The sequence below is a fragment of the Gopherus evgoodei genome, chromosome 22, assembly GCF_007399415.2.
Source record: "Gopherus evgoodei ecotype Sinaloan lineage chromosome 22, rGopEvg1_v1.p, whole genome shotgun sequence".
NCBI lineage: Eukaryota > Metazoa > Chordata > Testudines > Testudinidae > Gopherus > Gopherus evgoodei.
Window position 1 is genome coordinate 10,347,815 of NC_044343.1, and position 23,194 is coordinate 10,371,008.

The 23,194-nt window shown below is 44.3% G+C and overlaps 2 protein-coding genes across 2 annotated transcripts in view; one reads left to right on the top strand and one right to left on the bottom strand.

Annotated features, from left to right (window-relative positions):
- Positions 1-2,196: 2,196 nt before the first annotated feature.
- On the bottom strand, positions 2,197-7,429 carry OAZ1 (ornithine decarboxylase antizyme 1). The gene is given in 6 exon segments (XM_030540455.1): positions 2,197-2,627; positions 2,829-2,914; positions 3,695-3,867; positions 4,066-4,152; positions 4,154-4,211; positions 7,230-7,429. Coding segments are annotated over 6 exon segments (657 nt in total). The 5' UTR covers positions 7,352-7,429; the 3' UTR covers positions 2,197-2,496.
- A 239-nt stretch (positions 7,430-7,668) lies between these two features.
- JSRP1 (junctional sarcoplasmic reticulum protein 1) overlaps positions 7,669-23,194 on the top strand; it is a 61,864-nt gene continuing 46,338 nt past the window's right edge. Inside the window, exon 1 of the mRNA XM_030540280.1 lies at positions 7,669-7,769. The gene's annotated coding sequence lies outside the window, so the exon portion shown is untranslated. The remainder of the gene's footprint in view (positions 7,770-23,194) is intronic.

Here is a 23,194-nt window from a genome sequence, read left to right on the forward strand (position 1 = left end):
CAGGACCAGTCCTCAACTAAATCCCCAAATGGCCCCCTCAAGGATTGACTCAAAACCCTGGATTTAGCAGGCCAATGCTCAAACAGCTGAGCTGTTTGTTTTAAATAACATTTTCCTGAGGGTCCCCCCACCACCACCTGTTGGTGTGAACATCCCAAACAGCCAGCAGGGGGCAGCATATGTTGACTCAATAGCAAGCTTGCTTGCTATGCTCAGGTAGAGTCCCTTTCTGTGGATGTAGGTCGCCACCAACCTTGTCAGAGGAGCCATAAGCACTGCATGCCCTCTGCTGATACCATCCATCACCCAACTGCTCTCATGAGGGCCAGCCTTCCCAACACTCATCTTGGTGCATCTCAGACTGTCTCTACACTATTTTCCTCCTGAATGTCCTCCCTGTTGCTATCCTCTTAGGAAGCAACAGTGGGGCTACTAACATAACAGATTTCTAGGCAGCTGCCAACATTTAAGCCAGTGCCTACATTTTCCCAGACCAGAATAGTCACCAGGACTCCACTAGCCCTCCCATCACTAGTATGAGTAGCACTGGTGAGAAATTTTAGGGGAAGGGAGCTTCATGCCATCTGGACCAGGGATTCACTTTCCCCTGCTATCTTCTCCCTTCCTCTGTGCAGAGACTTCAGTGGCTGGGTACCTACTTATTTGTCAGCTCAGCAGAAAAGGGCCTATCAAACCCCTGTGACTAGCTCTCAGCCCTGAGGGGAATGACCAGATAAATAGCCCCTCATGGCTACAGGTGACAGGGGGTTTCCGCTCCCTGTGAGACATGCCTCTGCACTTTCTAGTGTTCCCCAGCTAAAAACAGTGCAGCAGGACCTCCCCTCAAAGCCCCACTACTCACCTATATGTCTAGACTGGTTTAACACCCTTTTGTTACTCCAGCTGACTTCATTGGTGTCTACAAGGGCTGCAGGGAGCAGTAGCCCCAGTGTCAGAATTTAGTCTTTGGAAAGAGTTAGCTTCTCTCAACTGGAACCATTTAATGATTTCCAGTTAGTAATAAATGACCCAGTATGCAAAACCAAATACTCATACCAGGAAACTGAAATGACTTAAGAGTCAAGGGATTCTATGACCTCATCCAATGCTCCAGCTGTCACCTTACAGGTGGTGCCTGTTTTAGAGGATGGAGATATGGAACACCTCCAGTTATTGCAACCAGAGACTAAGATGTATTAGAAACTGGATATGCTTGAAGGGTACAGAGGAACTCCCTTTATATTAAATATACTGCATAGTAAATCGTCACTCATGATTTAAGGCTTTGGTGGAGAATCACTGATTCACTGCTAATGCACTAGTCAAAGCGTAGATGACACTCCCAGCAAATGGTAAATACCTTAATCACCCATGAATTCTCTTATCTCGAACCAGCCATTAAATCACCTAATGCTGTCTGAAAGTTCACTGGAGTGTGTTCAAGAGCTTCAACATGTATGTCTCATCCTCATTTTAGTGTGCCAAGGAATCAGGTTTTAGGTATGGACTATAGAATACCAGGAGAGGGTATATCACTGGCAATCTGTTACCAGCAACAGGTCAAACAGTAAGACTCCAAGGAGTTAATCCCTGACATGGAGGTCAAATACTGGCAGATTATGGTCATGTGACACTGTATAAGACCATCCAGATGTCACATTACAGATCAAAAATAGGTGGAATGGTGGTCTTTATTCAAGGTATCCAACTCCATTTTTACTGAAAGTAAATCCAAACAGGCTACAAGGTAAAGCAAGCAGCCAAGTCAGAGACCTATTTTTACACCAGTCAGTCTTCCTTTTACCAAGGTAATATCCTTTTCATCATCATGAAAAACCACTACTGAACAAGGACTGTGGCTTTGTACATGTTCAGGCACCCCAAGCAGTTCCAAGACTCTTCCTCAATAGCAGCCACTGATCACCCAACGAAATATTAACTGGTCTAACTGAACACATCATTGGTGCTGAAAAGCTGGCTCAGATCAATGTAAATTTATGTACCACTGAGGTGTGGGTACAAGGTACACTTGACATAAGTGATTAATACATACAGACAGGTCACATTACGAAGTCAGCAAGGAGGGTAGACTAAAGTTAGTTCGGCAGGCCTTACCTACCATTTTGATTCAAAAGCCTGGGACACAGCTTCCCCGCCACAGGGAAGTCTTAAACATCTTAAACCAGCAATAAAAAGTAAAATATAAATTTTTATTTAGAATTAAAGCAAATACTTCGGTATCACAAACACAATATTAAACTTCAAGAAATATACTGCTAATTTGGAGTGAGCATTTATTTGCACAATCACAACATGCGCACAAATTCAGAAAAGATGAAGTTTGAAATTTTCAACATCCCACCACCAGAGCAGTTGGTCACAATATTTTGTACAAAGAACAAACAATTATAAGTACTGTATAACAGATGTTGACAAAATTTCTACAGTTTCATCTTTATAGACAACAAGAAAGCTCTAAGAGGCAAACATTGCAATCTATTCTTCTTCTGAAGAATCTCTCTCAAACGTATAGGCCATGAAGCAAGCATCTGGTCTCTTGGGGACAAGGGGATGCCCTGGTCTCACAATCTCAAAGCCCAAAAAGCTGAAAGTACGGAGCAATGCAGCTGCAAAAAGTAGAAAGAATACAAATTTAATCTGATATTCGGGTCACTAGACAATCCCTAGTGGCCAACAGAGCAGTAATGAGACATCTGAAGAGACCAATTTCTACAGATATACTGCAATTACATTTATATGAAGCTACTTTTCTATATTACTGAAGTTACATGGTGAAAGCAATTGAACAGGCTTCAGTTTACACCCACCTCTGTCATCTCTATTCTTGTGGAAGCAAATGAAGACATGATCAACTTGAAGCTGTTCTTCAGCAAACTCAAGAAGAACTGCAAAACTAAAGTGGAATATCAGTGAGACAGACAACTCCTTCCAGCAATGTTGTGGAGGCACAAAACTACGTGGGGACAAATTTTCAAGCAAGTGATCTCATGGGCACATCTGCACCTGCAAATTTGTGTGCCTGAATCAGGAAGCAGTGTAAGTACCCAGGTTCACACTGACAGCTAAGAGAGGCTGTGTATCAGCCCTCTTCAGATTTACCCTTGAAGTCACACAGCCCAGTTAGACTTCCAGGTTTACACTCAGAATTAGCAAAACACACTTAACAGTGATAGGTGCCACTGCACTTTAAGGCCCAAATACCGACAGAAGTTAGTTAAGGGTTTATGAATAAAAGTGGAATATCTGGTGTTCCTCTACTTGTAAGAGCACAAACCAGCCATGTAATCCTTTTTCCCATTAATAAGTTGACTTTCCTCCTTAACTGATGAGCTTAAGTCAGACTAAACCTTTCTGCAGCTAAAAAAGCAAGAGCTCAATAGCTAAAGGCAAGTATGTTTATGCTGCTTTAGAGCTAGCTTCCATCTCTGAAGACTCAGGATCACAGTGTGAAATGAAACAAGTGAGATTTAGATTACATTCTCACTAGCACGTGCCGAAAATAGGAATAATAAATCAGATTTTGTCATGACTGGAACAGAAGAAAGTCTGCATGATAAACCCATCATCAGATGTAAGTGGATGTAGCCAATGCAGAAGTATCACTCTTCAGGAGTACTGAAGTTAATTAAGTAAAAGAGATGTTAAAGGGCATATTACACTCTATCCTGCATACCTGTCTTTGCTCCCTTCAGGCAGAGCACCACTGGGAATTTCAATATATAGATTGTTGCTGTTCAGCACTGCCCTCCAGTTAACATGTTTGGCATCTGTAAGCCTTGACTGGACATTGAGAATTCTTGTCCTGTTATTAGATGTTAGTTCCTCTGTTACATTCAGCCGATTATCCTGTTACAATAAGATGGCAAGTTACTACTAATTCATCACAAATTTGAAATTAAACTCATGGAAGTGCACAAAATTCTTGAGCACTGCAGTCAGGATTTGTATTATAACCTTCTGATATAGTCTTCACCATATGAAGAGTTATTAATAAACTAAGAAAATGAAGCTAAGACTGCCTGGCATTAGATTGCATATACTTACAGAATAAAATAAATTAGCTGAAAGATTGTGATCCCTCTGACTATTCCCTCGCCCACCTGGGATCTTCAGGGGTGGGTGAGGGACATCAGGAGCACCACCGAGGCCCCGGACCCAGGTTACTACAGCAATTGAAAGAAACCCTGGAACTAAAGAAAATCATGATTTCAGTTAAAACTACATAAAGCCTAGATAAAACAAGCAGCATTCACGTTTTATATCACATTTTAAACAGGAAACACATTGAAAACATGCTATTGGCCTGAGCTTATGAAAGCAAAATTAAGTCTTAATTAACTTTCATTTATCCAGCAAAGGGAAAGGAGTGCCAGTCTCCTTGACACAGGACAAAAACATGTAGGTTGCAAGGGGCCTATGTTCACAAAAAAGAGGCACATTAAATGTACACCCATGATGCTTAAGCTATCAAGTCCACAAATGTGAGGAAAGCCAAGGATTTGATGACATTTAAAGTTCAGGCTGAAAAACACAAAATCGATCTAAGAACTTAATTATAAATTTTACAGTTAAATTAACCTATAAATGTTATCAGGCGTGACAAATGGAGGCTATTTCATAATTTAGAAACATTTCATGTCCAATCTCACAATTTTAATGAGTAATTCCCACTGAAGCCAATAAAAGTTCTGCACATTCAAGAATTGAGACTTGACATTCTTCCTCCCTCTGGACCAGTTTGTAGTTTATGTATGAACATTTTGATCACAGTAGCACTGGTCTATAATTCCCAATTCTAAGGTTAACTATAGTTTTAGTTATAACTGATTTTATAATCATTTTTTCATGATTTTCATTTTTATGTGAAACAGTGTTTCCTTGGCAGATGTCCCAGGCCCTGTGCATACAAATCAGACCTTGTGCTGATTTGTTCTGGAAGTACTCACATTGTTTCTCTACATTCTGGAGAGTTTAAGTAGATTCTAATTGTTTTTTGGCATCTCCAAATTGTTTTTACCATTCAAAGCTCACGAGGAAATAGTACACTTGTGATAATAAACATTTTAACATATTTAGTAAAAAATTGAAGACTGTTACCTTAAAATATCACTAATCTGAAAACCTACTTGAAGTTTTCATACTGAGCATTTTTATGAAAATTTCCAATGCAGAGAGCATTTATACGGCTCTGCTAAATTTAATACTGATCATTACTACAGAACCCTCTATTTAAAGCATTCCATCCTCTTGAAGCTACGATTAAACCTAATTTTTCTACACAAGTTGTTTCATATCAGTAAGCCTGCTTGCCTGATCAGCTTTATACAGTAACAAGAATGACTGCTGTGCCCACTAGCCCCTCCCTCTGCACCATCTTTCACCCTGCAGGCTTACACTTTGGTTGCGTCATCTCAGCAGATGCAGCAATCGAGGCCCTTAGGGAAATTTTCACAATCGTCCTATCTGTGAGTTCCAGCAGCCATTTGCAAATCGGTATAAACATGTACAAAATAATCCACCATTTTGCTCAGTCCAAACGTGTTTGAGAGTTCCAAATCAGTCAGAAAATTGTGGTGAGACAAACAGACCACTCATTAGAAAGCCTTTGAACAGCTATATATTGATAGGTACAATATCATCTGCTGAAAGTGATCAATAAAGGGGACCACTGTGAGGCTATAATATGAATGTATTATACTGCATAAAGTTACAAGAGACTAGGACCAATTGATATCAATTGTATCTGAGCCTTCAGTTGTATTCAATTTCCAAAGTGCAGCAGTTTTCCAGTAAAGAATTCAACTGGTGCTCTAACCCATGCATTAAACTGATTTTAATATTCCTTTCGAGGTTCATTATAAAGCAATGTATCTCACTGTCCTCGTGTGATAAGAACCACATTTTTACTTACTAAGCACTTGTATTTAACCACCCCACCCCCCATATATGCAGTTCTATAGAGTTCTGTAGCATAAAGGCTCATTTAGCTTTGGGAGCTACTTTTAATACCACATTTTAAAGTTGGGCTCACTGTGTGGTCTCTACATGGCCTTCCTTTTGGACCACAACATTATCTAACAAAAATAGCTTCTGAAAAGGGAAAGCCAGACTTATAATGCATAACTAGTTTGATAGCTACTTTGTCCCCTGCAGAGGTCACAGTAATTTTCATCTGTTTTCATCCCAGCAATTGCTGTCATAGTTTAAACTGCATCAGAGGATTAAGCAAGCAGCTTTTATAACACTCTTAGGTTCTACTTTAGGCTAAGCACCTTGATTAGTTTCCATGTATGTAACTATACCCTTACATAAAGGCTCTCATTTCTCACTCTTCTGTCATTCTGAATTAATCACCTTCCAATCATCAGAGGAAATGCCTTCATACCAGAAACAATCTATTGCTTTGTCGTAGTCATTTCTATTAGGTTTTTCTTTACTGAGGACTTTTATTGATGAGTAGCCACAAGTCACCACTGTTTCAGCAAAATACATTCATGCCTTTGCTGATCTGTTAGCTATCCTGGCAATTTCAGCAGCCAGTTACGTGGCTGCTGTTTACATCTAACTGCCCTTTAACTGTCACGTGGCAGGTTAGGCGCTTTGTTATTTTAATGATGGCATTAGTGCGTGCGAGGATTTAACAGTGCTATGGGGAAGGGAACGTTATTCACCGCAGCTCCTGCTCTGCTCATGTGGAGACTAGTTTAATGCGGCCCTGAGATGTGTTTGTCCAGGGGCTACTGGTGGCCTCAGCCAGGCCCCGGGGAATCTGCAGGCCACCCCCAAGCAAGCGGGGGAGGGGACTCACCTGCTCGAAGGGGAAGTAGTAACAAGGCCTGTGGGGGAGGAGGGAGCGACGACTCCCACGTGCGGGGGGGGGGCGGTGAAAGGGCCTCATGAGGCCTGTGCCCTGGCGGGAGGGGAGCCCCAAAGGGGCTACGTCACTGCCCAGCCCCTCCAGCCAGCCCACGTGATCTCCACCCCCCACCCACCTCCTGGGGGGCCAGGACGCCCTCGAGATGAGCCTGGCGCCCACGCTCAGGGCGCTGCCCTCGAGGGGCACAAGGCCCGGCCCAGGACCAACGCAGAGCCGCGGATGATGCGGGCGGCCCGGGCTGAGCGGCTCGGCACGGCGGGGGGCACCTCAGAGGCCCGAGGGGGTGAGGGCTGAGGCGGGCCCGAGGGCTGAGGCGGGCCCGGCGCCTCACCTGCTCTGTCCGGCACGGAGGCTCAGCACGGCGGGCATGATGATGATGGTGCTTTTATTCCCCTCTTTCTCTCTGGCGAAGCAGTGACTGTTGAGTATCCGCTGCAGGGAGGATTTCACCATCCGGCCGCTCTGGTCCGAACCCCGAAACCCTCCGCAGCCCCCCCTCGGCCCAGGCTCTGCTGTACAAAATGGCGCCTGTTCGCCCAGCGGCCCCTTATATAGCCGCTCCTGGAGATTGGCCACGCCCCTCCGGGTGGCCACGCCTTCCAGAGGGTGACGGCCCCTGTGTGGTAAACGGCCAACTGTCCGCCAGGGAGGGTGACTCCCCATTGGTTGAGGACCATAACGGGGGGGGAGGGGGAATGAGCTCTCTTCCTATTGGCTGGTGAGGAGGATGACGATAACGGGGACTAGAGTGGGCTCTTTACTAGCTCGGCGGTTCTGATTGGCTGAGGACGGAGTGGGCTGAGCAGCGTTTGATGTGTTGGCCCCCCGGAGAGCTCGTTTCGTGTCTCGAGTTCGCCTCTCACTGCCTGAGGTAAGGGGGCTGGAGGCGCTGGGCGCATGCGCTGAGCGTGTGTGGCGTCCTCTGACTCTTGTCTGTGGTGAAACCTGCCTGGTCCCTAGTGATCCCCGCAGCCTCTCTGCCGGGAGCCGCTCGGCCTCCCCGCCCCCTCCCCAGCTAGCCCAGCTCCCACACCGACTCCTGTCCCTCCCCCACCCACCGACTCCTCGTTCTCCCCGCCCCCTCCCCAGCTCCCACACCGACTCCTGTCCCTCCCCCACCCACTGACTCCTTGTGCTCCCACACCGACTCCTGTCCCTCGCCCGCCTGCCCACTGACAACTTGGCCTGGCCTCCCCTCCCCCTCCCCAGCTAGCCCCAGCTCCCAAACCAACTCCTGTCTCTCCCCCACCCACTGACTCCTCGGCCTCCCTGCCCCCTCCCCAGCTCCCACACCGACTCCTGTCCCTCCCCTGCCCACCGACTACTCAGCCTCTTCACCCACCCCAGCTCCCACACCGACTCCTGTCCCTCCCCCACCCACCCACTGACTCCTCGTTCTCCCCCTCCCCAGCTCCCACACCGACTCCTGTCCCTCCCCCACCCACTGACTCCTTGTTCTCCCCGCCCCCTCCCCAGCTCCCACACCGACTCCTGTCCCTCGCCCGCTCACCCACTGACTCCTTGGCCTCCTCACCCCCTCTCCAGCTAGCCCCAGCTCCCACACTGACTCCTTTCCCTTCCCCACCTGCCCACTGACAACTTGGCCTCCCCTCCCCAGCTAGCCCCAGCTCCCTCACCAACTCCTTTCCCTACCCACCTACTCCTCCTCCTCCACAACTAACCCCAGCCCCCACACCAACTTCTTTCCCTCCCCAACCCATCCACTGACTCCTTGGCCTCTCCTCCCCCTCCACAGCTCGCTCCAACTCCCACACCAACTTCAGAAAATACCCAGTAAGGTGCAGTGTGGCCACATTAGCAGGGGTTGGCAGGGCCCTACATTTTGCATTTCTTGGGTCTTAGATGTAGTTTGGCTTACAGCCCTAATGTTGTGTTAACATTGTTTTTAATGTAGCTCGGTGTTATTTCTAAGGCCCGAAGGAAGGAGGAAAAGAATTAATTGGACAAAAATACTCACTGAAACCTTGGTGCTGCAAATTGCTCCATGCAGATGAACCTCCCCAATGCACTTAGACTTACTGAAGTCCATAGGTCTCCACACAGACCTGGGTGAATTTCACTCTGCCCTAGCTCATGGTGATTATGCTAGCCTTGTTAAAACACTCCAGATGTTTTGAAAAAATATATCCTGAACCCAGTACATCTTTCTAGAAGAGCAAACCCGCAGATAGACATTTTTTTGGCAGTGCACAATTTTTAAACATTCCTAATTTTTAAGTTTTTCCTTGTTTGTTTTAATCTTGGTCATAGGTATAATAGTACTTCTCTGTAAGAAATATTTATTCACACAAATTCATAGTTCCATGTGGCAGGGGGGAAATTTGGTAGTGATAGTCTAAAATGTACAAACTCATTTTTGCACTGTGTACCCCAATGAGGAAGTAAACAAACACTGGCCATTTTAATAGCAGAAGTTCTTCCTCCAACAGCAAACACATTACATCAGTAGGGAAACCTGTTGTGCTTTTGAGCATCCAAAAGCATTTTAGAAACCAAAGCCTTGCTCTTACAATTGGATCTGTACAGGGTCTGCCTCCTTTGATCTGACTGCAGGATCAGGGTCCAAGTATGTCCAAAGGAAATGACATGGGATTGGAAGTCAAGAAACATGGATTCTCTTGCTGACTTGCCTGGGTGGCCACGGCCAACTCCCTTTTCAAAACACCTTTCACCTGTATTAAATGCATTTAAAAAAGAAAAGATTAGAATAATACAGAAGCAGGAAAGGACTACTGTATTCCAATGACAAAACTTTCTTTAATTGGGTCAAGTGTATCTATTTTAATGTACAATCTTTCAGATCACACAAGCCCTCTTTTCAAAACCAAACTCGGAGGCAGAGACTGGACGGATAATCCTATTATCATAGATACAAAGGAGATCTTAAAACAAAGGTTTGCCTGGTGCTGTGTGTGTCTGAATAGTGGGATTCAGTGTACTCTCTAAGTTACCATAAAGCATGTGGAGAAAGGTATATATAACAGAAAGGAACTGTCAAAAATATTATATTTGTACAATACAGTTTTCAAGGTCATGGTTTTTTGATGAATGTGAATGGTCGTTTGTTTTTTAAGACAGTTGTGGCCAGGGAGAGAGTATTAGCTACAGAGATTAGCTGGATTTTGGCCATTGTTTTTGTATATTCTTTTGTTTATTGTGATTTTAAGACATGCCCATCCAGAAACTCTGAGCACATGTACAGAGACTTAATCAATAAAACATATGAAATGAAAATAATGTTCAAATCTCCACTGATCTGCTATGGCCTGAAACCACCCTGGCCAAAACTGTGACATAAATACTGTTGCCAAAAAAGCATTGTTCTGCAGCAAAGCTCATGTGACAGACCTCACCTAGCCAGCCAATGACTTGTCTTCAGGGCAGGATGAGTAATGGATGTGAGGGAGAAATTCTTTGCTAGAAGTGTCTGTGCTTAACCCCATGAGCACGAAACAGGTGAAAGAAACACTAGTATCTAATCTCATCCCTTTCCCTACGTTTGTCCATTGATTTTTGAATCTGAAGCCAGTTGCAGATTACTGTGTTATACAAAAACTAACCTGAAACAATAAGAGAGTGGCAGCTCAGTGATCATATTCAGGCCAAAATTTGCAACACAGCAGATAAGAGCTGCCGAGTCTTGCTTTGTGTATTATTGAGAAAAGTCTTCCACAGGGATGAATGTTCAGGTTGACTCCAGGACTGTTATCATAGTGACAGGAGTTATTATTGCTAGTAATATTTATTTATATATTTAATAGCAGTTCTGTATAATTATGTTGACTCCCGGGGCTGCAGGTAAAATGGAACAAATTGTAGCAGCTTTCATCTTTAACTTGGTGCTTGAGACAGTATATTTGTTAATGGCTTTTTTAGGGAGCTGAGGTGACAGGCACCAGTGTCCTTTTTTAAATAAGAAAATCTGGCACAGTTGTGTTCCATTCCAATGATGAAAATAGGAATATCAAAATATTTGTATAATCCTTGTTTCCTAAACCAGCAGAGATCAGGAATATTCCAGCACTGACATGCCTCTGTGCCTTGAAGGAAAGATGAAACCCTAATAACCCTACAAGCACCTCTTCTTATCTGGTTTACTGATGTGTGAACTTTAGATCCAGTCTCTGGTGTTTTCCCAAGCCTCCCTTATAGCCATTGGGAAAATGAGAATCTGAACAGGGTTGTTCAGGATAGAGGATGATGTAGCTTTCGCCCTTTAGGTCATTGGCAACTGCAGCCCATGCTCATAGCGTATCTAACAGTTGTTCATAGATAGGGCCCTGCCAAATTCACGGTCCATTTTGGTCAATTTTACAGTCAGAGGATTTTAAAAATCATAAATTTCATGATTTCAGCTATTTAAATCTGAAATTTGATGGTGTTGTAATTGTAAGGGTCTTGACCCAAAAAGGATTTTGGGGGGGAGGATTGCAAGGTTATTGTAGGGGAAGCTGCAGTACTGCTATCCTTAGTCTTGCTCTGCTGCTGTTGGTAGTGGTCGTGCCTTCAGAGCTGGGCGGCTGGAGAGTGGCAGCTGCTGGCCGGTAGCCAGCTCTGAAGGTATTGCCACCCTTACTGCTGCGCTGCTCCCTGCAGAGCTCGACCTTCAGTCAGCAGCTGCCACGCTCCGACTGCCCCGCTCTGCAGACAGCAGCACAGAAGTAAGGGTAGCATGATATGGGATCACCACCCTTACTGCTGCTGGCAGGGCACAGCCTTCAGAGCTGGGCTCCCTGCAAACAACCGCTGCTCTCCGGCCATCCAGCTCTGAAGGCAGCACAGAAGTAAGGGTGGCAATAAAACAAACTCCCAAAAATAACCTTGCGATGCCCCTGCAACTCCCTTTTGGGGCAGGACCCCCAGTTTGAGAAACACTGATCTCCCCCAGGAAATCTGTATAGTATAGGGTAAAAGCACACAAAAGACCAGATTTCATGGCGGGAGACCAGATTTCATGGTCCATGATGCATTTTTCATGGCCAAATTTGTGAGATGGATGTGCCATATGGAGGGCAATGGGCTAGATAGGTAACTCTTAGGTCTCCCCTCTCCCCAGTATTATTGTTTCTACAAGAGTTGAAAGTGTTGCTGATCATATGACACAAGACCAGTGCTTAGAAACATTTATTAGCCCAGAAAGTATTGATGCTGGTTCCCCAAATGTGAAAAACTGAGACTGGGGTGGGGGGGTAAATAGGAACCTATTTAACAAAAAGACCCTAAAATTGGGACATCTGGTCACCCTAAATGCAAATAAGGGCAGTAAATTGATATTTCGACTTAGAGGGGGGACATGAATAATGGCCTATATTTTCTCCGCTTAGCTGAATTAGACTATTGTAGCTCTTCTTGAATGTGGTAATAGGAACTGCTTGTTATGTTAGCAGCAGCATGGGACTCACTCCACCTCTGACTGCTGGCTAGGGAAATGCAGCAAAGAAATATTACTCCCTGCAGCAGCTGTTAAATTCTTGCATTGTTTTAGAATCATAGACTATTGGGGTTAGAAGGGACCTCAGGAGGTCATCTAGTGCAACCCTGTGCTCAAAGCAGGACTAATCCCCAACTTTTTTTTTTTTTTCCTCCAGATCCCTAAATGGCCCCCTCAAGGATTGAACTCAGCCCTGGGTTTAAGCAGGCTAGTGCTCAAACCACTGAGCTATCCCTCTCCCCCTAACAAGCCCACAAAAACAGTGAAAAAACATTTTGACAAATTGTGAGTCCCCCTACTTTAAAAATCAAGTAATTTTGATTGCCAATTTGCTTTCTCCCTTCAACTGCAGCAAGAATTTGTTCTTACTGTTAATAGTTCAATATAGATGTAATCAAGTAACAAGACAAGCGAATATGAGACTAAAGTGTCTCCCAAGAACCTAAAACTATTATGCCATATATACAGTGTATATAGTTCACAGAAATCAGTATGTATGCTAGCTCCCTCACCCTGTAGCATAACATTCTGTATTCCCGGGATCTCTCAAATGCCCATCCACAGTCTACTGTTGGGGGTCGGGGAAGCACGAAAATAAAATCTCATTAGGCATGATACCAAAGCATTGAACAAATACAGCACAAGCACAGCAAATTTCTATTTGCAGTGGATCTTATAAGAAGCGCTCTTAGGCCTGCAAGTCTCCTTCCTCAAAACTTCTGGTTCATTTCCTCCCAGATTTCAGTTTAGTCAATTTGCCGGTTTTACATTCCCCTTCCTCCCCTCCCTCCAAAAAAAAGTTAGTTGTAGTCTTTTAACTTAACCTGAGCTTTGCGGGGCACAAAATTTACAGCATCATTGTTTTTGTCTTTAAAAGCTCTCAAGTCCGTTGACTCTTTCTTGTGAGAATAATTTGTTTTCAAGGTCAAATATCTTGCAAACCACCTAGATGCTACATGCTACTGCAAAGCAAAGCCGGGATTCTTAGCTGCTTTCCAGCATTCTAAAACATTTGTTTTCCAGGTGCTTCATGAAATATGAAACCTGCAAATAAATAGTGGCCAGCCCTCAACTTGGGTTGCTAGCTGTACACTGTGCCAAAATTACTTACAGCAAATCACATACCTCACCCCAAAGTAATTTTCAATCCCTGGTTTCTCTCCTTCAACCAGCTGGTTTGCAGTGTTCTTGGATCCAGGTCCAATAAACAGACATAGCATACTTTAAATCGCTTCCCATTCTATGCTTTAAGGGCCAAATCCTGCAAAGTGCTAAAGCACCTCCTGAGAAGTGCCAAGTATCCTATTCCCATCATTTTGCAGGATCAAGCACTAGGTGTGGGTTCCATATAAAAAGCAATAATTCATAAATAAAAGGATCAGTGGAGAAACAAAGAGAATTAAGAGCAGGAAGTCTGATCAGACAGACCTCACAGAAACACAGGATACTATCAAACCTCTGCACCCTAACATTTGTACCAACTGAAATTTGCCTGAATGGTTTTTGAGCTTGTGGATTTACAGTTCTGTATATTAAGATGTTCCATAAACTTTAATCTTGCATAAAATTTCCTGTTCCTGCTGAGAATTGTGAATAAATGGAATAAATTCACATTTAATAACCAATAAAATAGAAGATATTGGAATGTCCTTGTCATGCTATACTATATCATATGCCTGTTTTAAACAAGTGTTTTCATTCACTTTCATTCACTGATTCCGCTTGCACGGATTTCATTGTGATTGCTTTCACGTAATGTAATAGGAGCAAAATCAGGTCCTTACAAAGCATCCAGTCCTGTGAGGTGCTGGGTCTCTCCAGAGTGGTGTTGAATGCCCTTAATTCCCCCTGGATTTGTGGAGAGAAAAAAGGGGTGCAGAGCCCCTTGCAGAATCAGATCTTAAGAAAACAAATCCCTGCTTGAGTGTGAGTAATTACTATTTGTGGGGTCCAATGGCTGTGTGGAATTCCTTCATGACACTGCGGATCCCTGCACCCAGCTGCGTGCTAGATTGTTTGTTTGCTGGGTTTAGTTGTTTGCTTTTGGCTCAGCTTCCCTTTTATTTTACAGAACTGTTCAGCAACTATGATGATTCTTTACAGCATGAGCTATTCTTACTCCACCCTTGTTTGTTGTTTTTTGGGTTCTCTGTAGCATTGGCTGTTCTCGTTTCATTCCTGTTGGGCCTGTAACGGTCAACGTTAGGGACGAGAAAGTGCATAGTGTGGAGCTGCTTTTGTAACTCGTAATTTGGTTTGAAAATGTTATCAAAACAAACGGATGCCAGCAGTTCGAATGTTAAGACCCATGCAAAACTGCTCTGTCAGGAATCAGTTCAGAGTCAGTTCTCCTGCCTGAACATTTTGCCAAACAGTTAATCAGAATGGATTTAGTCAGAGGAGACTTTTCCCCAGTTAGATCATTTCTGTGAGATTATTAACTAGCATATTTTCCCATAAATAAAATGAAACCTTCTGGGCAGGGTAGGCAATTTAGCCTGGAATAAATTGTGTGTGTCACGCTCTCCTTCAGAAAGGCGCTAACACTGGAATGGTAGTTCACTAGCCATTGCTAAAACATTGGCCATGGTTGGGGCCAAGTCTTGCAAACTTAATGGGCAGCAGAAGTGGCGTGGTGGGGGAGTGTCCAAGTCCAAAAATACTATGATGATCCTGCTTCACACTGCTCAGCCTTGGTTACGTGTCCCTTTGGGGAAGGGAAAATACAGAGGGTACTGTGGTATGGCCAGTAGATTCACAGTTGTATGACCCAGGTGTAAAAACTGGGCTTGGTACATACATGTAAGGAGCACCAGGCCCCTCCTGGAAGATCTCACAGTGTAAATCAGGGGTCAGCAACCTTTCAGAAGAGCTGTGCCGAGTCTTCATTTATTCACTCTAGTTTAAGGTTTCACATGCCAGTAATACATTTGAACTATTTTAGAAGATCTATTTCTATAAGTCTATAATATACAAAAGAGTTCTGGGCCCACAAACCTGAGGCTGCAGTAACAGCCACAGACCAGCTCCTTCTGGTGGTGCACGACTAGGAGATGGGAGGATTCCAACCTCTGCAGAGATCTCCTCCACAAAGCCTATTTACTAGGGCATTGTGCAAGACCCAGGCTTTTGCCTTTGTTGCCATCAGTATCTGAGACAATATTTGCCCATAACTCTTTGTACAGTGATAATTAGCAGAAGTGGAGTTGGGAAAAATCACTATGCTGACTTGGACACTCTCTCTCTCGCTCTCTCTGTGATGAGGCGAGAGTTCAGTTTCTGTGGCCTATTCAGTCCTAGACTTCTCTGCTGAGTCTTCCATGACAGGGACAATTAGTGTTAATTTTGTGATGTGGATATTTGTCCTCTGGAAATTAGACTGAGAACCTACTACTTTCATATGGAGGCTGCCTAGGGTAACCAGACAGCAAGTGCAAAAAATCAGGATGGGGTAGGGGGTAATAGGAGCCTATATAAGAAAAAGCCCCACATATCGGGACTGTCCCTATAAAATCGGGACATCTGGTCACCCTGAGGCTCTCATGTCATCATACAAGAATTCAGCAAACGCTGTAGGTGAATACATATATGTGCAATCAGACCAATGCCAAAATAGCAAACACGGTTACATGTCTGTCCCACAAGATTGTCTATGACCATTGCAGGCTGTTCTATCCTTGCTTTGTGCTGTTCAGTTTCCACACAAAGTGTTAATACACCTTGCTTCAAAGCAGTAAACGGTGATATGATAAGTCTGCCACCACCTTACTCTGTCAGGGGCTCTTGTTTCCTAGCTGCTAGGTGAACCAGACATGCTCTCAAGTTTGACTTCAGTGTGTTTTTGAATTATTTGTACTGGACATCATGAGAACAAGTGCGTTGCTTTAGCTGACTATAAAATATGGCCTTGGATATCAGAGTCAGCCATACAAACAAAATCAACAGCTAATCTTTTAAGAGCATGCTTTGAATGGCAGACATCCAACAACCGTTACAGATTTTGATATTGGGAATCTCGCCCCACCATTTGATCCTGCAAACAGACCAAAGACAGCACATATGGAACTGATCGAGTTGCCTCATGTGGGAGTGAGATCAAATCAGCCTAAAGAAAACTGAACTACTGTGCCAACGTGTGCCAGGAATGCACATGTCTACCCAATTATTACGATCAACGGCGCTCAAGTCTGTGCAGAAGTTTTGCTACCTAGGGGAGTATACGATCACAGAATGCCACCTTTGATGAGATTACTCATTGCGCAGCCAAACCAGCTTGCATTTGGAATGCTGTCATTGCCACCCATGGAATGATAGAGGTATCAAAATAAGCAGTAAGCTAAGTATCTGTCAGGCAGTTGTGCCTTCAATGCTTCTGTATGTTTGAGAGACATGGACAATAGATCACTGTCACAGTAGGAAACTTTCATGTAAACCACCCAGCAGCCATCAAACAGTAATGACTTTTAGTCACTATCGACCTGGGCTTTGGACCAGAGACCTTTTGATTAATAGGCTTGTTTCATTATCCTGAGCTCTCCAGTCCTCCTTCAGCTTCTTTAAAAAAAATTCTCTGGATACAAATTAAGGTACTTTACTCTATGGCTGTTATTGTTTAACCTCCAGAAGCTGAAGTTGAGACATTTGAGTTTTATTGTTTAACCTAGATTGACAGGTTTGACTAGTTCCACTGCAGCTTTTGTCCATGCCTCAGTGGAATGCCCTGAAAGGCCATCTTGTAATGTTTCATAGCAATGATCCAGCGAATCATGATGGATATTCCTGTCTCTCCTAAGTAACAGTGCACTAGGGGGTCTGTTTATTCCTCTCTTGTCCACTAGTGTAGGCACACCTCCCTCACAAAGATGTACTAACCCAGTCCAGAGGGACTTTCTACTTCAGAGGCAAGCGTGGATAAGCTCTGAATTAACACTCCAGCGCTGCAGCTGTGCTACTTCAGTGAAGACACTACCTACTGCCAATCAGAGGAATTTTCCCGTTGGCATAGGTATGCCACCACCATAAGGGTATGTCTACACTACCCGCCAAATAAGCAATTGATCCAGCAGGAGTCGATTTATCGCATCTAGACTAGACACAATAAATCAATCCCCGAGCGCTCTCCCGTCGACTCCTGTACTGCACCGCCGTGAGAGGCGCAGGTGGAGTTGACGAGGGAGCGGCAGCAGTCGACTCACTGTGGTGAAGACACCACAGTAAGTCGATCTAAGTACGTTGACTTCAGCAATGTTATTCATGTAGCTGAAGTTGCATAACTTAGATCGATTGCCCCCCTAGTGTAGACCAGGCCTTCGAGGTTGTAGCTAGGTTGATGTGAGAATTCTCTCATCAGCCTAGTGTTGTTTACACTGGGGATTAGGTCAGTTTAAATGCCTTGCTCTGGGGTGGATTTTTCAGACCCTTGAGCAACATCATTATATCAACCTAATTTCCTAGTGTAGACCAGGCCTTAGTCTAATACTTAAAGCCGTTGATGGAGAATCAGAACTCCTTGGTTCTACTTCCAGCTGTGCCATTGTTTTGAAGTGTCTTTGGGAAAGTAATTTAACATTTTTGTTCCTCAATTTCCTCCTCTGTAAATTTGGAAATAAGAATGCCTATCTCCCTCCCTACACATATCTAAGGCTTCGGACACATTTGTAACACTTCAGAGCAACAGAGAAAAGGTGCTAGAGAATTGTAAATAATAGTACTACACTGATGGCATTGCACTTAAAGGGCTGATATAAGGAACACAACAGTGTAGGAATTTCCATACTGGATCATAGTAATAGATACTTAATCTGGTATCCTGTTTCCAATCATGACCTATACTAAATGCTTCAGAGGAAGGTATTTCTACCAAGTGTTTCAGAAGAGCGCCTGAAGAAAGGGTGTTCCAAAAGAGTGCCTGATATTGCGCAAATAAACTAACATTGACCGCAATTAGCAAATTAGCCCTTGAATATGCTCCAGATATTCTAGCTAGTGAGACTATTTATTAGTGGTTATTCATATAAATGAATAATCCCTATTTAAACTCTTGGCCTCAATAGCTAGTCACAGTGAGCATCACAGGTTTATTGTATGTTTTAATAGATTCAGATTATGATGGATGTCTCACTAGGACAACATCTCCTTGCCTTCGTCCTTGGTGTATGGCACCTTCCAAGACAGCACACAGATTTCTGAATTCCCAGTTTTTAATATTCCCCACAGTGCAGTGATTCCACCCAAATATCATCACAGTTTGGCTACCAGACACATATCAACTCATTCCCTGACTGACAGCAGCCAAGCAGCATTGGGAGCTACAGAGCACGTTCAAGGTCTAATTTACTAATTGCCATCAATGGTGATTCAGAATGAGCCCCATTTTGGGGCTCATTCTCCTCACAGCCAAGTTCAATGGGAACACATCCTGTTCCCTCAAGAATGGAACCAATCAGAGTCAGCAAGTTCGCTTGCTGCAGCTGCTGGAACAATACACTCAGCGTGACAGCTTTGTAGTTATGTTAAATCAAGTACTGAACTGAATGGGCTACAGAATATGAATTAAACTGACAACTTTGGAGTTCCCTGAAGGCAGTGTATACATAGAGGATAATCATGTAGATCCCTATGGCAGCATACAGCAGGTATACCACTAATAAAAACACTTGGCATTTATATATTGTTTTTGCATGATGAAAATGCTTTGTAATGCACTTGTAATTCATTAAATCCTTACAACATCTTTAGGAAGCTGTAAACTTACTATCCTTATGTTTAGGGTGACCAGATCAAATGAAGAAAATATTGGGCCCCATGGGGGCGGGGGCAGGTCCACCGGTGGAGCAGGGATGAAAAAAAAAAGCCAAGTGCTGCTGGCGGAGCAAAAAAAAAAAAAAAGAGGAAAAAAAAAATCCAGTGCTGCCAGCGGAGTGAAGTATCGGGACAAATTGCATCCCGACCAAAGATCAGTCGGGACGCAGGACAACCACCCAAATATCAGGATGGTCCCAATTTTATCGGGACGTCTGGTCACCCTACTTATGTTATATCAAAGATAGGAAGACTGAGGCACAGACAAGCCCATACAATAGCAATGCTGAGATTAGAGCTCAGGAGTCCCTGTTTCTTACACCCTTGTTCAGTTCACACTGCCTCTCAATCAAATCATACTAATGATGGATGCATCCTACCAGGGCAGGGAAGTTCAGCAGGACTTCAAACCCAACTAATTTGGTTTCTCCTGGAACAGTATCTACACACAATCCTCATTTATGTGCAAAAAGAGTCTTCAATGTTTTGATATCCCAAAAAGTAGTCCTGATCCAACTAGACAGTCAAGATACCATGTTTTATTTAAAAAGCAGAGAGGAAGAGGATTGTGTCACCCTTGCTGGGAAGCACTGCTTGTGGCACAGAGCAGTGTCCAACAGGACATTGGTAGTTGCCATTTTCCTGCTAGGAAAGGGAAAATGTAATGACTCATCTGATTATTAATTGACCCAGCCCCTGGATCTTTGGGTAATGGAGGAGATCTTTCTTCTCTGGGGGGCAGACACAGCTCTATATGTCGCACTGCTGAACACACTGGGGTTCTGAACAGAGCACCAAGATGAGACAGCTTCTCCATCCACTGGAGTGGGAAAGTCACATACATCTTTTCCTCTATTCCTTCTGGTAGTTCAAGGGAGAGTTCATGATCCTACCATGCTTGCCAAGCTGGAGGGGTTCTCAGAGCTGTTAGGGATTGTTTGTGCCTGCTCTCTTCAGGATGAGAGACTAGCTACAACTGCTCACACAGAACTGGAGCACCTCTTTTCATCCCAGCCTAGGATCTAAGATGACTAGATGTCCTGATTTTATAGGGACAGTTCTGATATTTGGGACTTTGTCTTATATAGGTGCCGATTACCCCCTAGCCGATTTTTTAGACTTGGTATCTGGTCACCCTACTCGGATCCCTCTCCTTTTTGTGGTGACCCTGAGATGAGAGAGAGTTAGGTTGTTTCTAAGTAGGTGTCAAGTCCTCCCAGCTGTTTAGAAGGAATTTATCAAATTCTCTATTTGTAGAAAAAGCCTCACAAGAATCCTTTTAATGAGTTCCTCGCTAGAACTGTTTGACCCTGAGTTATAGGCAACTTCTGTGGAAATACATTTGGTAGCTATTTCACTTTCCATTATCGTGTGAAAAGAAGACCAGTTCCATCTTCTGCCCTTTGTCATCCTGTTCATGCAGCCCTTGTGGTACATTTAAAACCTCCCCTCCGCTCACATACTAACTCCCCCACCTGCCACCCCCACTGTATTATGGGATAATAACAATCCTAGCTAGATTGCTTTGAACCACCAGAGTACCTGTCAAATCAAGTCTTTATATGGAAGATGGTAACTTCTGTTTGGAAAACAGTGACTCAGAGTGAGTGAGCTTTACTGATAGTTTATGTAGCTACTGAACTACATAAACTTCCCTAAGGATAAGATGATGCTACTGAGCAACCCTTTAGAAAGCAAGGTGCGTTTGGAATTCCAGTTTACATAGCCATCTTGCCAAAATACTTCTTGCATGCTTCTTGGACACACCCTTCTCCACAAGCTTGGTGTAAAGAGGCCCCTGGACATGTAGCTGGAGCACACTGAAATTTTAGGAAAATCCACCCAGCTTTTACTTTCTTTTGACACTACTACAGTAGATTTTGCTTTTTCCTGGAGAATCCTGTATAAATGGATATCTGAGCGCATTTCTCGTTGCTGACCCTCAGCAAATGTGCAGCCTCAAGGTCATGTCAAGGCACACTCAGTCCAAGGGAAGTCAGCTTTGTAGTCCATTTATGATTGATTTTCACCCAGGAGCATTGCAAGACTTTTCTGCCTATTCTTATAAACATGAAATGCTTGGGCTCATCCATATGGCAAGATTTAGCATTAGGGTGCCCCTCACCCCAAAAATCTTTTATCTCACCCCATAATTTCATTTTATTTTGGGGCTATTGTCCTCCATGTTTTCTGGGCAGTATCTTTAGTCCTAAATCTTCAGTAGTCAAACAATATGTAAAGCTCACTTCACAGGATCAGTTCTGTGATTCTCCTACCACGGAAATGCACCTCTGGAGTGAAGTCTGGCAGCAGTTTAACAGCACTACACAGTAAGGGTATGTCTACACTATGAAATTAGGTCAATTTTATAGAAGTCAATCTTTAGAAAGCAATTTTATACCATCGATCGTGTATGTCCCCATTAAGCAGTAGGTCCGTGGAGGGCAGCCTCAATACCATGGCTAGCATCAACTCACAGAGTGGTGCACTGTGCATAGCTATCCACGGCAAACAATAGTTTTGAACCTTTTTTCCTGGGCTACTGGTGCAGCTGCCATAGCATGGAGCCTGCTCAGCTCACTGCTGCTGTTCTGAGCATTGTAAACACCATGCGCATTATCCTGCGGTATGTGCAGAACCCGGCTAGGAGACGCCAGCACGAGGACAATTGTGAGGAGGACATGGACACAGACGTTCCTGAAAGCACGGGATGTGGCAATTGGGACATCATGGCGGCAGTGGGGCAGCTTGATACAGGGGAATGCTGATTCTGGGCCCAGCAAACAAGCCCAGATTGGTGGGACCGCATAGTGTTGTGGGTATGGGATGAGTTCCAATGGCTGCGAAACTTTCTCATGAGTAAGGCCACTTTCATGGAACTGTGTGAGTTGCTTTCCCCCGCCCTGAAGCACAGGAATACCAAGATGAGACCTGCCCTGACAGTTGAGAAGCGAGTGGCAATAGATCTGTGGAAGCTTGCAATGCCTGACTGCTACGAGTCAGTCTGGAGTCAGTTCAGAGTGGGCAAATCTACCATGGCGGCTGCTGTGATCCAAGGAGCCAAGGCAATCACTAATCTTCTGCTGGCAAGGGTAGTGACTCTGAGAAATGTGCAGGTCATAGTGGATGGATTTGTTCCAATGGGGTTCCCTAACTGTGGGGAGGGAGGGGGCAATAGAATGCATGGCCCTATCTTGGCACTGGACCACCTTGCCAACGAGTACATAAACCGCAAAGGGTACTTCTCAATGGTGCTGCAAGCACAGGTGGATCGCAAGGGACATTTCAGCGACATCAACATGGGATGGCTGGGAAAGGTGCATGACGCTTGCATCTTTAGAAACGCTGGGCTGTTCGAACAGCTGCAAGAAGAGACTTACTTCCCAGACCAGAAAATTACTGTTGGGGATGTTGAGATGCCAATAGTTATCCTTGGGGAGCCAGCCTACCCCTGGCTCCCATGGCTCATGAAGCCATACACAGGCAGTCTGGACAGTAGTAAGGAGCAATTCAACTATAGGCTGAGCAAGTGCAGAATGGTGGTAGAATGTGCATTTGGATGTTTAAAAGCTCGCTGGTGCTGTTTGCTGACTAAGTTAGACCTCAGCGCAACCAATATTCCCCTTGTTATTGCTGCTTGCTCTGTGCTCCATAATATCCGAGAGAGTAAGGGGGAGACATTTATGGCAGGTTGGGTGGTTGAGGCAAATTGCCTGGTGGCCAGTTTTGAACATCCAAACACCAGGGCGATTAGAAGAGCACAGCTTGGCACGCTGCGCATCAGATAGGCTTTGAAAAACAGTTTCATGACTGGCCAGGCTATGGTGTGACAGTTGTGTGTTTCTCCTTGAAGCAAAACCACCTCCTTTGTTGAATTTAATTCCCTGTAAGCCAATCCCTCTCCCTCCTTCAACCACAGCTGGCAAAGGAAATAAAGTCCTTATTGTTTTGAATCCATGCAGTCTTTATTTTTAAAAAAGTGAGATCACTGACAAGGTAGCCCGGGTGGGGCGGGGGAGGAGGGAAGGCAAGGCCACATTGCT